Source organism: Bolinopsis microptera, chromosome 5 (genome assembly GCF_026151205.1).
Source record: "Bolinopsis microptera isolate Bmic1 chromosome 5, MBARI_Bmic_1.0, whole genome shotgun sequence".
In the NCBI taxonomy this organism is placed as follows: domain Eukaryota; kingdom Metazoa; phylum Ctenophora; class Tentaculata; order Lobata; family Bolinopsidae; genus Bolinopsis; species Bolinopsis microptera.
The window spans coordinates 11,114,545-11,131,644 of record NC_087076.1 but is presented as its reverse complement, the minus strand read 5'-3'; the positions used below and the strand labels follow the sequence as shown (position 1 = coordinate 11,131,644).

At 40.3% G+C, this 17,100-nt stretch overlaps 4 protein-coding genes across 6 annotated transcripts in view; 3 read left to right on the top strand and 1 right to left on the bottom strand.

The window, feature by feature from the left end:
- LOC134815214 (cAMP-regulated phosphoprotein 19-like) overlaps nt 1-1,965 on the top strand; it is a 40,256-nt gene extending 38,291 nt beyond the window's left edge. For both annotated transcript variants that reach the window (XM_063823729.1, XM_063823730.1), the window contains exon 5: nt 207-1,965. In XM_063823729.1, coding sequence (XP_063679799.1) covers nt 207-371 — 165 coding nt within the window. In that variant the 3' untranslated portion in view covers nt 372-1,965. The remainder of the gene's footprint in view (nt 1-206) is intronic.
- LOC134815658 (DNA-directed RNA polymerase III subunit RPC2-like) overlaps nt 1-17,100 on the top strand; it is a 101,375-nt gene that overhangs the window by 77,283 nt on the left and 6,992 nt on the right. Inside the window, exons 2-12 of one of the 2 annotated variants that reach the window (XM_063824211.1) lie at nt 4,796-5,303; nt 5,705-5,883; nt 6,190-6,433; nt 6,919-7,076; nt 7,302-7,676; nt 11,277-11,479; nt 14,003-14,130; nt 14,344-14,469; nt 14,628-14,788; nt 15,404-15,590; nt 15,782-15,911. In XM_063824211.1, the coding sequence (XP_063680281.1) occupies nt 4,800-5,303; nt 5,705-5,883; nt 6,190-6,433; nt 6,919-7,076; nt 7,302-7,676; nt 11,277-11,479; nt 14,003-14,130; nt 14,344-14,469; nt 14,628-14,788; nt 15,404-15,590; nt 15,782-15,911 (2,395 nt within the window). In that variant the 5' untranslated portion in view covers nt 4,796-4,799. Of the gene's footprint in view, nt 1-4,788; nt 5,304-5,704; nt 5,884-6,189; nt 6,434-6,918; nt 7,077-7,301; nt 7,677-11,276; nt 11,480-14,002; nt 14,131-14,343; nt 14,470-14,627; nt 14,789-15,403; nt 15,591-15,781; nt 15,912-17,100 lie in introns of those variants that run through there. The other variant, XM_063824210.1, reaches the window with a different exon arrangement.
- LOC134815660 (phosphoribosyl pyrophosphate synthase-associated protein 2-like) lies at nt 2,170-4,634 on the top strand. The gene is made up of 4 exons (XM_063824216.1): nt 2,170-2,473; nt 2,583-2,811; nt 3,053-3,279; nt 3,450-4,634. The coding sequence occupies exons 1-4, from the start codon at nt 2,282-2,284 to the stop codon at nt 3,936-3,938; spliced, it is 1,137 nt and encodes a 378-aa protein (XP_063680286.1). The 5' UTR covers nt 2,170-2,281; the 3' UTR covers nt 3,939-4,634.
- Nucleotides 7,802-8,778, bottom strand: LOC134815661 (serine/threonine-protein phosphatase 6 catalytic subunit-like). Its single transcript, XM_063824217.1, is given in 1 exon segment — nt 7,802-8,778. A coding segment is annotated over 1 exon segment (912 nt). The 5' UTR covers nt 8,773-8,778; the 3' UTR covers nt 7,802-7,860.

Genomic DNA, 17,100 nt, shown 5'->3' with positions numbered 1-17,100 from the left:
TAACAATATACATTATTTAGTTGATGACAATACAAACTGCCGTTTTCTCTGTTGCTCAATTTAAAAAAATCATATCCAGGAGTCTGGTCAGTGTGTTTACCCATGATGCAATACAGCGTTTGAGCAATTCCAATTTAAGTTGAGCGTATTATTTTGCGTATTTTTAATGCTTATTTTCCTTTCATTATTACCCTCTTTTGTTTCAGGGAGGTAAACAATACTTTGATTCTGGTGACTACAACCTTGGCAAAAGCCGTCCAAATGCTCAACAGATGCCCCAAACCATACCTCCTGAACAACCAGCACCCGAGAAACTACGCAACAGAAAGGCTTCCATCTCTAATAAAACCTTCTCCAGGCTTCAGTCATAGAAGAAGCTACGTTCACTTTTTAAGAGGGACTTGAAATGCACTTTCAGATCAAATGAAATACTTCAATCAATTATTTGATAACGTTTTGTGTGATGACACAGTAGCCAATTAGGGGAGTTGAATCATGTGAGGTGCGTGCAAAGATTGTCTTTCGACGCGATGCTTTGTTTATTTTTCAAATACATTGTCGGAAAATGGTGTATCTTACGTGTGCAAGTTATGAAGCTTATAGAATTAAGGAATTAAGTACGAGAGCTTCTCAGATTTTGACCAAATAATTAATAATAATTTGCTTTTAAGCATTGAAATATCGTATGTTGTGAGATATCGTAGATGCCCAAATAGCATATAATGGCGACTATGCTAAATTAGATACAAGAAATTCCTAAGACAATTCGATTGATAAGAAACGAAAGGCAAATATTTTGGTTACGTCATCTTAGACGATTTTAAAATTTGAAGCATTTTATGACCGATTGTCTCATCAAAATGTTGTGTTTAAGTTGAATTGAATGATGCAATCAACTTAAACATTACCACTTGTAAACTTGCAATATTTAGCTTTTGATATTCGTTGATCCTTGCAGAATTGCTGAAATGCTGTGAGTGTTTGATAAGGAATAAATTGGGAAGCTAGAGGTCTTTACAGATATGCTACTGGTCCCGTGGAAATGGATTCTGTCGAAATACCGTCAAAACAAATAGTTCTAATCTTTCGGATGCCCTTTAAGCAGGTGAAAAATGCCTAGAAGCCAGATTATGTAACACCAAAAAAAGAAGTCTACATATTAATCAGTAGATAATGTGGTAGATAGATAAGGACTAAACACTGGTTTCAACTTCATTTTGACGGTATTCTGACGACTCCATTTAAACGGAACTGGTAGCATCCCTGATATCAGGGCGGACCTTCGATAACCGAATTCATTCATTTGTGCAACTTGCTGCATATTGGAAATGGGTATTAACTTATGTTCTTAAAATTTACACTTGGCAAGTATAAGATCTTAACGGGTTAAATGACATATGTAACAAATGATCATGATCTCTTGAAATTTGATGAATCTGCCAGCTTTTTAGACTTTTATTCGTGAAAATTGTTTAGTAACGTCCAATGAACTTGTTTTTTAGTTGTAATTAATCTTTTTGTTAAAAAAAATTCCAATCTACATTCAATCGTTCATGCGCTAGTGCTGATAATCGTATGGTACTAATTCCAAGTTCTTATTTTTAGAGTAAGAAAGATTTTACGATTTTTACTAACTTGAAATTTAAGTCCCATAAATTTAGAACATCTACAAAGTTTCTACAATTCTCGACAATTTCATCTGCTAAAGCGAGTAGAAGAAAAGTTTTAATGGCGGGGATATTTGTATTGTAGTGCTACAAACATGTATATTGAAATTTCTCAATTGTCAACAACTTTCAAATTTATTGGACGTAGGGTTAAATAATATTCAAAACTACGCTCTATGCATCGTAATATTCTAGTATACAACATATTTCTCAGCGAAAAATAACCCATTGGATTCTTCGAGGTGTTTTAGATTGAGTTTGCAATATAACACAATTAATTATGTGTGTTTTGTTAAAATGTGTAATTAATGTGTTTCAATACGAACCAGCTCAAACTGTAACTAACAAGGATGGATTGTGCATCAAATTATCGACATCTTCCATAATTTGTGTATATTGAAGCTATAGTAGGTTCGATTATTGTGTGTTTAGTCGCTCTGTTTTAGAAAATCTCGATCTTGACAGAAAAGATTCAACTTTTTTAGATAACCCTTGTTCTCCCAGGAATTATGTCAAACAGCTGAGGAAAGGAGTGCTACTGCTATCCTATAAATTAGCCGGTGCTGAATAAGTTGTACGCTTTCAGATAAAAGAAGTTTTTCTAATAACAAACTATGCCACTACGTCTCTCCTCTGCTGGGCGTACCAGAGTCATGGGGGGTGCTTCTAACTCCCTCCGACCACCTATGATAGTATTCGGGTGTTCCTCATTCCCACAAATGAGTAAAGGAGTTTGTGATATACTGGGCATAACAGAAGGGAATCTGGCAATAAATCATCCAACTAACAAAGAAACTGACGTCGAGGTAAGTTATTGTGGGGAAACCTTTTAATGGTCTTTTGTAATTGGAAGTTATTAAGATTCTTGGTACACAACATGATGTAACTAAGGTAGACTAACAAGATATTTTGCAGATAAACGAGTTTGTAAGGAGTAAGGAGGTGTTTATAATAAGCTCGGGTAGCTGTGAAGATATTAACAACACTATAATGGAGCTGCTGATCGTGATATACGCTTGTAAAACCAACTCTGCTCGCAAGATAATCGCTGTTATTCCGTATCTGCCTTATAGTAGACAATGTAAGATGAGGAAGAGAGGATGTATTACTGCCAAACTAGTAGCTAAACTCCTTTGCAACGCAGGTTATTATTAAATGTTAAATATTTCCTATTTTGGCTCCGATCGCGTCGTACAGTCATGTTTGAACTCATATAAAACTACAAATTTCTGCAAACTGTCCTTGCGGCTTCTTTGTTCCCAATAATGTCATGTTATCTTAAACATATTTCCACAAATTCCAAAGTTAAGAAAATGTATCGAATTTTCAATAATTCTGCAATATTGTGATACTGTGATTGATGTCATAAATTGTATAATTTTCAGGAGTGAATCACCTGATAACCATGGATCTGCACCACAAGGAGATTCAGGCGTTCTTCGACTGTTCAGTAGATAACCTCAGAGCATCCCCTTTTATCATCCAGTATATTCTGGATAGTATCCCCAGCTACCAGAACGCTGTCATCATAGCCAAGTCTCCTGACGCCACCAGACGTGCCAGCAGCTACGCTGAGCGACTCCAGCTAGACATTGCTGTTATTCATGGCGAGGTAAGATTCTGTTTATTTGGGCTACAAAAGAGCCGAACTGGCTCACTATCCTTGAGCTTTATGAGTGTAAAATATGATGTTTGGAATTTTGGTAATACATCTCAAAACATATTTTGCTCATTGATAATAATTTGCATCTGTAATTCTCCTCACAGTTTGATTTAAACCAGGAGAAGAACGAAGGAGAGGAGTACAGTGACGATGGCAGGAGCTCTCCCCCTCCTTCTTGCTCCTTCTCTCAGCAGATCTTCTGTTTTGACTATCCAGGTACCGTTCCTCAAACAGTCCCCAAAGTAAAACCTCCCATAAAAGTGGTTGGTGACGTCTCGGGTAAAACTGCCATCTTTGTGGACGACATGATTGACGAAGCCAGGACATTTATTGATGCAGCACGGTTGTTGAAGTTGCACGGAGCAACAAATTGCTACGTGATGGTTACTCACGGAATACTGTCAGGCCAGGCCCCAGAAGAACTTGCAGAGTGTGAAGCAATAGATGAGGTTGTGGTCTGTAACACCACACCCATCGGGGATAAAACTGTGAGGTGCCCTAAACTGAAGGTTATTGATGTCAGCATCATGATCGCTGAGGCCATCAGGAGGATTCACAACGGCGAGTCCATGGCTCATCTTTACCAAAACATTCGTGGGGACGACTAATGTGCGGAGATAAACTGATATCATGATTTGCTCCGATTTACTGCTGTTTGATCCAGGGTTTAAGGACTGTGTTCTTGATCATTTTAAGGTTATTTTAACCGGGATGCAGGCTTGTTTTATCTTATATTACGAATATTTTGTACACAGATCTAATGATTCCCTAGATTAACGCCGTCTCAATCATTTTTAAATTATTAACCTTGATGATACCTACCAGACCCGAATCGTTGTTAATAATTTCCTCGTTTTAATTTATATATGGATTGTGGTTGAATCCTATTATATAAGCTAGTAATTTATTTAGATTTTATGTGTTGTTCATTGGTGGTTTTATGGTGTGGGTTGTTATACTTTCATAAAAATCATTTTTCAGAAGTAGCATCTAAATTAGTTAGTCAAGTTTGTTGCAAGTAAAATAGGAGTTTTAGTAGTGTGTACTTTGTAGTAGTGTTTTAGTAGTGAGTGTACTTTGTAGTAGAATGTAGAAAAGTTGTAGACCGACACTGTGTTGCAGCTGTTGAGTGTTGCTATACTGTACACGGCCACGGGTGTTTGTGCCTCGAACTTGGAACGAAGTTTTTATCATAATTTATAATACTTTTAACATGTAAATACCTTAAAATGTTGTCACGTGATATTGTTGATAGTTTGAAAATGTTGTTGCCATATTATATGAAGTCACGAGTTTATATTTAACTCCTGGTTTTATTTGTTGAAATCTGTCATTTCCATATACAAATCACAGGATTTGCCTAATTTAATCAACTATACCATATTTTAAAATTATCTGTTGACTCGAAATATGAACCCGTAAAATGTGACAAAAGTAAACCTAACCAACCTCAGAAGTTGGGAAGTAAGATGGATGAGGAAGCAGCAGGAGGAAGTAACGAGGAAGTAGCAGCTGGAGCAGGTAGCGAGGAGCCTGTCCAATATGCTGAAGTCTACTTTGAGTATCACGGACCTTCCGAGGGAGGGGTGGAAGTGAAAACAGAACAATCAGAGACCAAACCAGCGGAGCAGGAAGTGATGGAAGTTGAGGAGATAGAACAACAGACGATAACAGACTGTGTCCCCCAGGCCCACGTCATCGAGCAAATAGTCTCCACAACCAGCACTCCAGAACCCATGTCAGATGCCACTCCGCCTTCCACTGACACTGACATTGTCACTGAACCTCCTGATCCTGATTCGGAGCCTAGTAATGGTGATAAGTTCCAATCAGCTGCTCCTACTTCATACAACACTGCTCCCACAGAGTACACGTCCCCTCACGCCGGCCTGTTTGAAGGAGATAACACTCCTCTCAATGCTCCTGTTAAGGAGTTGAAGGAGAAGTGGAAACTTCTCCCTGCTTTCCTTCAGGTTAATATTTTAAAAGTTGTTATACTACTCGTTACTGACTGAACCTTCGTTCTTCTGAGCACTTCAACAGCTCTAGATTGCTGAGCAGATTTAAAATGCAGATATATCTCTGCGATCATTCACAAAAGAAGATGGTTCATCACACAATATTTTAAAATGGGAATGATTTTGGAATTAGATAATAGTTTGGCATTTAACAGTTGTCGGCAACAGGCTATACAAGACAATATTTCAGCCTTTAAAATAATTATTAATTAAGCCTGTCTTGAACACTCACAATAACTTGAGTGTTTTCAAATGCGTCATGAAACTAATAATTGATTTTAATTTGATAGGTCACAAATTCGTGATCGATTGACAAGCAGGTTTTTAATAATAAATTGAGGACCAATCTGCGTCAGGTGAAAGGGATGGTCAAGCAGCACATTGATTCGTTCAATCATTTTATTAACCTGGATATAAAGAAGATAGTACAAGCCAACAGAAAGATAGTGTGTGAGGCAGATCCTAACTTTTATCTGCTGTATAAAGATATTTATATTGGTACGCCAGATGTAGAGGAGAGTTTTAATCTCACAAGGTAAGCTGGTCCTATCTTAGGTCATGCATTCTCAGATTGTCCTGGATAGACGCGAAATATTTTATTTGAGTCCCACTCGGTTTCATTGCTTCGTTGCTCAGATAAACTTGATACATGTGAAGAGCCGCCATATATTTTTGGCCGACAATATAATGATGAAATTATAACTTTATCTGAAAGTGAAGCCATGTTTTGCTGGGAACATTTCAGAATTAGAATCTTTAATTTCACATCTCACAGCGACCAAAGTGATTGCATTAATCGGAATAATATTAGATGATTCATAACGATTCATAAAATCTTCAGAAAGATCACACCTCACGAATGCCGACTCAGAGATCTGACTTATTCAGCCCCCATCACTGTAGACATTGAGTATACTAGGGGGACTCAGCGCGTTATAAAGCGCAATCTACCGATTGGCCGCATGCCAATCATGTTACGCAGTTCAAACTGTATCTTGACGGGGAAAAGTCACGCAGAACTCGCTAAGCTTAACGAGTGTCCTCTTGATCCTGGGGGCTATTTCATCGTCAACGGGACAGAGAAGGTACGTTATCGGAAGTGTCGGGGAATGCACATTCAAAGAGGGTATTCCAAGAATGTGATCAGGAATATTTAAAGTGTGGTTTCTCAAATAGTTTGTCTGCTAGTTCACTCATTTAACACATGTTAAACGTGTAATACAAGATGCTCTGGATTATCCCTCGCCAGGTGCCCAGCTTTAGATTAAGAGTGTAGATAAACATTATTGGTGGGCTATCGTTTACTATCGGCCAATGTAATGACCATATAAATATATATATATAATATATATATTTGAAATTAAACTGTTCATGCTATAGCCCAGCAAATATACAGGGTTGTATTTGGCTTATGTAAAGTTGTAACCTATGGTACGTGATAATTCCAATCTGTTTTGATAGATCTATAGACTGCTATTACAGTGGCTGTCAGAAATGTCATGTTTCATGAGTGGACAACTTCTCTACTCTTATCACTGACTTTATCATAAACCTCTTCAATCCCGTACAGGTGTTACTGATCCAAGAGCAGTTGAGTAAAAACAGAGTGTTCGTTGAGAAAGACAAGAAGGGAGAAGTTAGCTGCAATGTACAGAGCAGTACCCACGAACGTAAAACTAAAACTAATCTACTCTTCAACAAAGGCAAAATATATCTTAAATTCAGCAGGTTAGTTCTAGTAAATTTAAAATAGAATGGTATCTTGGCATTTCTAATTTCAAGGCGAAATGTTTTACTGAAACGTTTGTACGACATTTAGAGATTTAGGGCGGGTTTAGGGCTTCAATTGTGTGTAGTAAAAATGTGCCAATAATTATATTTTGTTACATCAACATCTAAATTCTAAAAAGTCTTCAGTCATAATATCCAGTATTAAAAACTTTTTTTTTTCAGTTTAACTGACAATGTTCCTGTGGTGATTATCTTTAAAGCTATGGGACTGGAATCGGATCAAGCAGTAGTACAACTTATCGGAGTAGAGGACAACATCATCACACAGTTTACAGCAAGTCTGGCAGAACCAAAACAACTGGGAGTATACACACAGAAACAAGCGCTAGAGTACATCGGCAAGAAGTCTCGGACCCGCAAAATGGACTTAAAGCACAAACGGACTCCTATTGAAGAGGCTCGTGAGTTGCTGGCCCACGTTATCTTGAATCACGTGCCTGTGGAGAAGTATGACTTCCATCTGAAGTGTTGTTATCTAGCCCTCATGGTTAGAAGAATGATCCAGGCTGTTGACGATGACACATTCCTTGATAACAGGTACAAACTATACATTTAAACACTCTCTATGTGCCATGATAATTTATAAGAGGTATTATGCTGGTCTTTTTGAAAATAGGCAGATCAATATACAGATCTATGTATAATAAAGTGTTGAATCGATCTGGTAGAAAAATATCATACATTTTGTTGAGTACCCAATATGTTCAGAAGCCACTAATTCTCAGACAAAGTACGGTAAAATTTGCTGTCTGTTAGGAATTTCCCTCTTTTCATTTGGAACAGCCCAAAAAATGATAGGAGTGTAGTCGCTTGCCGTATCAAAACTAAAAACAGACGCAATGTTCCCACACCTGTAGTAATAATTAGGAGCCGACCAAACTGTAGCCAGCATTTTATCGAACATGAAATTATACCCCTCCATAACCAACTGGTGAGACCTACACATCAGGGACAAATTGTTTACATAGTTGAAGTGTTTAACAATAGATTCCCCAAATAACCAGCCCGCTCCTCAGGGACTTGGTGCCCAGGTTTGAACTGTATCTGTAGGGTCACTCCAAACCAGGTCACTTAGTGGACCCTCCTGAGGGATCTCCCTGTCTCTGACAATAACCCTCATGTCATCAATTGTAGCGACCAGTGGAGACAACCCCCCGTGAACACACAACACCTCGTCTATTAGCGCTGCTACTGGCAGCAGATCAAACAGATCACAACACATTCTCCACATGTGGGAGTTCCCGTACTTAACCTGACATTCGTCGTAAAACCCGTAGACTTGTGATATACTCCGTGATTCATGGTTACCTCTCAGTAATGTTATTCTGGTAGGATACAACACTTTCAGTACCAACAGTTTGGTTAAGGTCTCTATAGAATAGTACCCTCTGTCCACAAAATCCCCCATAAAGATGAACCCTGTGTCTGGGGGATCGTTAGACACTTTGAATAGTTCGATCAGATCATAGTATTGTCCGTGTATATCCCCACAGACTGTGACAGGAGTTGATACTGGCTGAACGTTTGATTCCTCCACTAGGATATCTGATACTTGACCGCATAGTTGTCTGAGACTTTTTTCTGGGAGGTATTTGCACTTGTTCGATAGTTCGACCCACTCTTCAACCTTCATTGTCTTTTACAATCAGTTCTTGTAGAAACAAGTTGTTAGAAACGAATATTCAAATCGGAATAATGAGGAATCTGTATAATATGATAAGATAAGGAAACAGTCACGGAACGACTAACAGACTACTTGGCCCTAAAGTAGAAAGTTTTTTGTTATTTGGTCAATAGTGTTATAATTATTAATTATTTCTTGATTTGATAATAAATTTGTCTAATGTCTATCCCACGGGTCAACTACTGTTTCATGTACAGTAATTATTGAAATTAACAAATGCATGATAATGCAACGTCCCTGCACAGTACCATATGAACACCGGCTACTAGCCGGCTACTAGCCGGCTAGTAGCCACTTTTGTAATAACAGCTCCTCAACTTCACATTACCAACCGGCTACTAACCGGCACTTGAAAAGTGGTCACTAGTCGGCTACTAACCGGCTACTAGCCGGCTAGTGACCACAAAGTGGCTACTAACCGGCTACTAAGCGGTCACTAGCCGGCTATTAGCCGAGCTCTAAAGCAGACCTATTAGTAGCCGGTTCTAAACCGGCTACTAGCCGGCACTTGAAAAGCGGTCACTAGCCGGCTACTAACCGGCTACTAACCGGCTAGTAACCACCAAGTGGCTACTAACCGGCTACTAACCGGTCACTAGCCGGCTCTAAAGCAGACCTATTAGTAGCCGGTTCTAAACCGGCTACTAGCCGGCACTTGAAAAGCGGTCACTCGACGGCTGTTACTGATCAACAACCTGCTCCCAATTCTCCTCAACCTCCTGCTCAGCAAGCTGCTCCTGGACACCAACCTGCTACTGATCAGCAACCTGCTCCCAATGCTGCTGCTCTGCCTACTGGTCGCAGAACGAGGCGGATATTTTCTTTAGACGGGGTTATAGCGGAATACGACGCCGTTGTGCAGCTAGTCAACTCTGGTCTCTCAAAGTCTAGTGACCGCTTTCTAAGTGCCGGCTAGTAGCCGGTTTGGAACCGGCTACTAGTAGGTCTGCTTTAGAGCTCGGCTAATAGCCGGCTAGTGACCGCTTAGTAGCCGGTTAGTAGCCACTTTGTGGTCACTAGCCGGCTAGTAGCCGGTTAGTAGCCGGCTAGTGACCACTTTTCAAGTGCCGGTTAGTAGCCGGTTGGTAATGTGAAGTTGAGGAGCTGTTATTACAAAAGTGGCTACTAGCCGGCTAGTAGCCGGCTAGTAGCCGGTGTTCATATGGTACTGTGCAGGGACGTTGCATAGACGTTGCATAGACTGACCGTGCAGGGAGTGTGCATAGAGTGTTCATTGTGCAGGGACGTTGCATAGACGTTGCATAGACGGTTCTTTTGTTGTTGCATGGACGTTGCATAGACGTTGCATAGACTGTCCGGAGCTAAACGACCAAGTTGCCCATGATAAATACTATGCATTAGCTAACACTTAAGTAAGTATAATGTGTGGGAAAGTTATAAAAATAACGAGATAATTCATCCTGGTGGCTGATCTCAACCATTTTCTGACTATGTACATGTGTACCCCGATTATAAGGTTTTCTGAAGTTCGTAAAATAGGTCAATAGTTCGAATAAACCAACCTTACATAAACTCAAAACAAACGTAATTGCTATTCGCTATCTATTTAGTTTTGATATATTTTCTAGTAGGTATGTTTTTTCAGGAGTGCCCACTGGGGTTTTATTTTAAACTGATTATGATGTAGTTAATAAATTAGTCCATTAGAGACAATCCCCTCACGAGGGGCTTTCAATCAGAAATGTTTCATCTTACAATTGCACAGTTCTCGAATGGGAAAAAGCGATAAGAATTGTATAAAAGCTTAATAACGGACCAAGATTCAAGAAATGATAATAATTCAATAATTGGTACAAATTATTCAATCTACTAGTCTAGGGAGTTAGCTAAGAATCCCGTTCGTCTAAATTGTAATGTACTGTAATCATAATGATGTTTGCTTGTAGAGTACTCTAGAAAAAGCATGCTATGCCTTGCCGCAGACGCAAGCAATTGACAAATTCCGACCACCAATTATAAAGGCAGCTGTGATACAATAAATTTGGCTGATTAGTGCAATGCTCAAAGTATCTGCAGCGATAATTGATAGGCAGTGCAACTATAGTACCAGCAGCAATTATTAGTATGCAATGCAACTATAGCTTAGTACCAAGGTGAACATACCGTACAAAAACAAACTTTGCTCAATGCCACAAGGAAACCAAGGTATAAGCCTTAAATGTATTAACTTCCTAGTACTTCTGACCACTCAACTAGGAGTTAGGACCAGGGTAGACTTAGATTTGATTTTAAACAACATTTGTCTGATGACTTATGAAATGGGCTGTAACTCCGTTTATAATATTTTTCGTTCCATTTTTTTCCTTTTGAATTGTAATTTGACTAAATCATTTGTCTGAATAGCAATAGCTTCCTAAATAATAAATATCTAGTTTGCACCTTTGATAATAAATGAAATGTTTGTAATACCGTAACCATGTGCCTTGTTCCAGGGATTATTGCGGTAACAAAAGGTTAGAGCTGGCAGGCGGACTTCTGTCCCTTCTTTTCGAGGATCTGTTTATCAGGTTCAACACTGAACTCCAACAAATGGCAAACAGGATCATCCCAAAACCTAGAACACAGCAATTCGATATTGTCAACCATGTCAGACAAGATCAGATTTCTATGGGTTTAGTTGCCTCAATTTCATCAGGTAATTTGAAAATCGATAAAACCATTATTTTAAAACATGAAGAGTTTAAATTCCCAAATAGTCAGACTGAGCAGGTTGAGCTGTAGTAAAACACAGTACTGAGGTGTTAAAACATTTTCATTACTATCTTCAGTAACATCCTGAATCAGAAACTCGGTTAATATAATATCAGTTCCTACAAAGTGTAACATTGGAAATGAAATGACACAACTAAAAACGATATGAATATTTTTAAAAACATAACTCTTGTGCCCCAATGCAATGGAAAACCTTTAAGATAAATCCAATAATGGAATCCCAAACGGGTCCATGGCATTGAGCCCCAATGGACGTATAGTCCTTAGTTTCTGAATATAACGGTGTTCATCCACTTCTAGAGTTCTTGGGCTACTATTACTGAGAATTGACACTTTATAAGCCTGGTTGAAATTGTCACGTTGTTTCATGTTATGAACTTCTACAAGGTGTTTACCCAAGCTGAATCCGTCGTCGTTTTCTTCAGGGACAAACGTATTGTCCGAAATGAGTTTGTAGTAATGGGCGCGATGTTCGTTTACTCGTGCCCTTAGGGGCTGCACCGTTCTTCCTACATAACACATATTACAAAGTTGGCAACTGAAGATGTATACAACATTGTAGCTGACACATGTACCAGACACTGCTTTGGCTCGCTGTCCATTGACTGTTATTGATGGATGTGGAGATATGATGTTACAGGTACTGCAGTGTCTGCCCCCACATGGTCTTGTGTGAGGTTGGGTTAAGTCATCCGCAAATTGTTTTGCTTTGACTAACTTCCTTCTAAATGATGTTCCAGTACGTCTGACGAATTTGAAGATAGGGCGTGATGTACCGGCTCTAGATGATATTGGGGAGCCTGGGGTGTTTCCACTTGTATGGGAACCAGATAATCCTGAGAAGCTCCTGGTTCTACTGAGTTCTGGTTCCAATCTTTTTACCGATTCTACTAACTCTTGATCGCTGCCAAATGTTGAAATAACGCGGACTGCTGGTTCTGGAGACTTTGGGACCAGGACATTGCTGTTTGAGTTGTCCAGTGGTTTGAGGCATCTTTCAAAGCCTTTGACTTTTTCACTGATGTTATCTACCATAGTTTTAGGGTAGTTGGATTGGAAGAAAAAGGTTTTTAATTCATCAATTTGTTTTCGGAGTCTGTCGTTATCATTGATGATTCGCCGGAGTCTCAGGCATGCACTATAGACTATGCTGCTGAATGTATGGTTCGGGTGGTGGGAACCGAAGTACAGGTAGGAGCGAGCATCAGTCTCTTTAACATGAAGGTCTGTCTGAAGATCACCTGCGGTGTCGAAACAAAATTTGATGTCTAAGAACGCCACATAAACATTGTTATCTTCTATGATGTTCTCATCAATGTGGAGGCCAAGTTCTGCTAGCCTTGAATTGACAGTCGCGATGAATTTTGAAAACTGTCTTTTCGTACCATGGAATACTCCACAGCCGTCGTCTATGTATCTCTTGACCGATTTTACAGGTTCCATTAGTTCCGTGTCTGAATAGACTTGCTCACGCATGACATGGTATACTGCTATGTTTGCAAGTTGTACACAGATACTGCCTCCTGTCGGTACTCCTCGTTTCTGTCTGTACCACTCTCCGTTAAATTTGCCTATAGACGACTCATAGCTGAGTTCAACACTTCTTATCAACCACTCCTTGAATTTGGCGGACCATTCTGGTCTCTTTTCTTCCATGGCCACCTTCAAAGCTTGGAGTGTAAGGTGGGGACTCAATGAATCATATAAAGCTTTGTAATCAAATGTGAATGCTTTAATGTTGCTTTTGAGTTCTGTGTCCAGGGTATTGTTGATGTTGTCGAGCCAGACTAAGGCGTCTCTATTATCAATAAGAAGGTCTTCGCAAAAATCCCTTTCTAGTTGACGTAGGTATTTATCAGCTAGGAAGATATCCGGTCGTCTGCTGGCTCCTTCGTGGAGGGCGGTGATGAGTCTTGCTGGTGGTTTGGCCCCTGGTATGAGTTCTTCCTTCTTCAGCTTATGAATTTTAAAAATATATATAGATTTAAGTATACACTATACATGTATACTTAAATCTATATATATGGATTCCCATAGATTTTAAATTCAAGATGTCAAAAGATAACGTACAATTTATTCTATTATACTCAAAATTAAAGATTCAAGATAGTCGAATAGTAGCCTCCTTTTGTGGCCTTCTTTTTGACTGTAACAGGGCTGTGAGCCGTCGTCTATGTATCTCTTGACCGATTTTACAGGTTCCATTAGTTCCGTGTCTGAATAGACTTGCTCACGCATGACATGGTATACTGCTATGTTTGCAAGTTGTACACAGATACTGCCTCCTGTCGGTACTCCTCGTTTCTGTGGATCATCATTTTAAAATCATTTTAAAACATGATAACCTCATAGTCTAGTCTAATCGTCTTCATTCATTAATTATCCGAAAGTTGGTATTCTTTACTAAATGTATTGTATAATTAGTTAATTCTTATTCTGCTTACAGGTAATTGGACTATAAAGAGATTTAAAATGGACAGATCTGGAATATCTGCAGTGTTAACCAGATTATCCTACATATCAGCTCTAGGATCCTTAACTAAAATACAATCCCAGTTTGAAAAAACTAGGAAGGTACGTAATTTACCAGATTAAACCTAATTTTTTTCTTCATTTTGTGTAACAATTGAGTAAACTTATTGCATCAAATCCATGTCCAATTATGGAAAATAAGATACATGAATCACTACTTATGTGCTTGGTATTTTTACTAACAACTGTAGAGTAGCCCAAATATGTTAAGTGTTAACCTCTCTCGTTGTTGCCGCTATATCTACATTCTACCAGGTCAGTGGACCAAGATCTCTCCAGCCCTCACAGTGGGGAATGTTGTGTCCCAGTGATACACCCGAAGGAGAAGTTTGTGGATTGGTAAAAAACTTGGCTCTAATGACTCACATTACGACTGATCAGGTGATAGATTTCACCTCAAACTATTGGGCTGCACGTGCACTGATTTTCATTGTCCTGACCCGTCAGTTGATATGGGTTGATTGAAATGTGCAAGCTGTATTGTGTAAGTAAAATGTATTCAATCGGCATACATTTTTATAACGTTTTTTCTTCTACAGGATGAAGAGTCGCTCAATAGGCTGTGCTATAATCTCGGATGTATAAAAGTTAAAATGTTGAACGGAGAGGAATTTAGTGACCCGCTTTACTATACTGTTTTCTTAAATGGAAACCTATTGGGCGTCACCCGCCACTACACAAGGATGGTCAATTTATTTAGGTAACAATTCCTGTTTCCTAAAATAGATTTACCGGTATTATTTCATTCGGTACTTGCATTCTTTGAGCGTGAACGCATGCATCTCTATGTATGTTTTAAACTGCATATAGTGTGGCCGTGACTTTTTGATTGAGGGGAGTTTTAAATCGACTCACGTCTCACTTAGTGTTTGGACTCTCGCCATTGCTGATGCAACAGTGCATCACCGAAAATGCTGGCCGCAGCGAAAATACACGCCGCAAATATCTTGATGCGCGTCTTCTTCAGTGCTAACAACCGCGTTTTTAGTTTTGTTTTGCCCCTATCTGTAATAAAAACAATAAAGCAACAGCATTTGTCACACCGGCGCGCGCGCGCGGAGATACGCGCATTATTCTCAGATGATAACGTGATGTGAGGTTATGTTATGTGAGGTTATGTTATTAATTACTGTGAGGTTATGTGGGTGAATGGTAGTTCTAACTCTTCTAGATCAAGAGTGAGCTATTATGTCTTAACCTCATTTCGTCACCCTAGATACTTGATACACACACCAAATGACTGAGACATCGATGACCAACTTCATCACGCTGCCTGTTTAATTGACAAATTAGTTCTCTTCACTCCCAATTTCAGGTGCCTGAGAAGAAACGGTCGAATCAGCGAGTTTGTGTCAGTTTCAACAAGCGAGAAGAGGAGGACAATAAACATTAGCAGCGACGGTGGACGGGTCTGCAGACCTTACATCATTGTGGACGGTGGCTCACCTCGCGTGAAACAACATCACATTCAACAGTTGCTCGACGGTCTCAGAAACTTCGAGGTTAATAAATAAGGAGTATTTAAAGAGCATTTTCACCTTGTCTTACACCAGTTGTTTGACTCATATTCTTTAAATTCGTAGAATGACCCCGTTTTGCGACCGAATTGTGAAACTTAATTATTTGAGTTCTGTATACTTTAATATTAGAATATTCTTCGGCAATTTTTATTTGACGTTACGATCAATCACAGGATTTCTTGAAAGATGGACTTGTTGAGTATCTGGATGTAAACGAGGAGAATGACTCCAACATAGCACTCAATGAATCACACATAGACATTTATTCCACGCATCTGGAAATAGAACCGTTCACTTTACTCAGTAAGTATTAGTTTGAAAATTGCAGCAATATTTGGCCGGTATTTTATGGGGGGGGGGGGGGGGGGGGGGGGGGTGTCACGTCCGTCTATGTCCGCTTGTCTCATAGAATCCAAAAAGGACAGGACATAGGCGGACATAGGCGGACATAGACGGACATAGGCGGACATAGACGGACATAGGCGGACATAGGCGGACATTAATGGACACCTAAATTGCTAAATATAATGTTCAATTTTTGCTGTCTAAGGGAGATCATGTTTTTTGTCCGTTCGGTACCCTATATTTTCAAAACGGACAAAAAATAGAGCGGACAAAAACGGACAAAAATGGACAAAAACGGACAAAAATGGAAATAACATTCAGATGCTTCCTCCTCCTACTCTTCCTCCTCCTCCCCCGAAGTCTTCCTGATCTTCCTCAGTCCTCTTCCTCCTCCCCTCCTCAGTCCTCCTCCTACTCCTCCTCCTCCTCCTCAGTCCTCCTCATCAGTCCTCAACAGTCCTCCTCCCCAGTCCTCCTCCTCCTGAGTCCTCCTCCTGGGTCCTCCTCCTGGGTCCTCCTCCTCCTCTTCATCCTCCTCCTCTTCCTCCTCAGTCCTCCTCCTCATCCTTCTCCTCAGTCCTCCATCCTCCCCCAGTCCCCCTCCTCCTCCTCCTATTCAGTCCTCCTCCTCCTCCTCCTCCTTCTTCTCAGTCCTCCTCAGTCCTCCTCCTCCTCCTCTTCCCTCTCAGTCATCCTCCTCAGTCCTCCTCAGTCCTCCTCCTCAGTCCTCCTCCTCCTGGGTCCTCCTCCTCCTCTTCATCCTCCTCCTCTTCCTCCTCGGTCCTCAGTCCTCCTCCTCCTGGGTCCTCCTCCTCCCCAGTCCTCTCCCAGTCCCCCTCCTTCTCCTCCTCCTATTCAGTCCTCCTCCTCCTCCTCCTCAGTTCTCCTCAGTCCTCCTTCTCATTTCTCCTAAGTCCTCCTGAGTCCTCCTCCTCTTCCTTCTGAGTCCTCCTCCTGAGTCCTCCTCCTCCCTCTCAGTCATCCTCCTCAGTCATCCTCCTCAGCCATCCTCCCCAGCCATCCTCCTCAGCCATCCTCCTCAGTGCTCCTCAGTCCTCCTCCTTCTCAGTCATCGTCAGTCCTCCTCCTCAGTCCTCCTCAGTCCTCCTACTCCTGGGTCCTTCTCCTCCTCCTCCTCCTGGGTCCT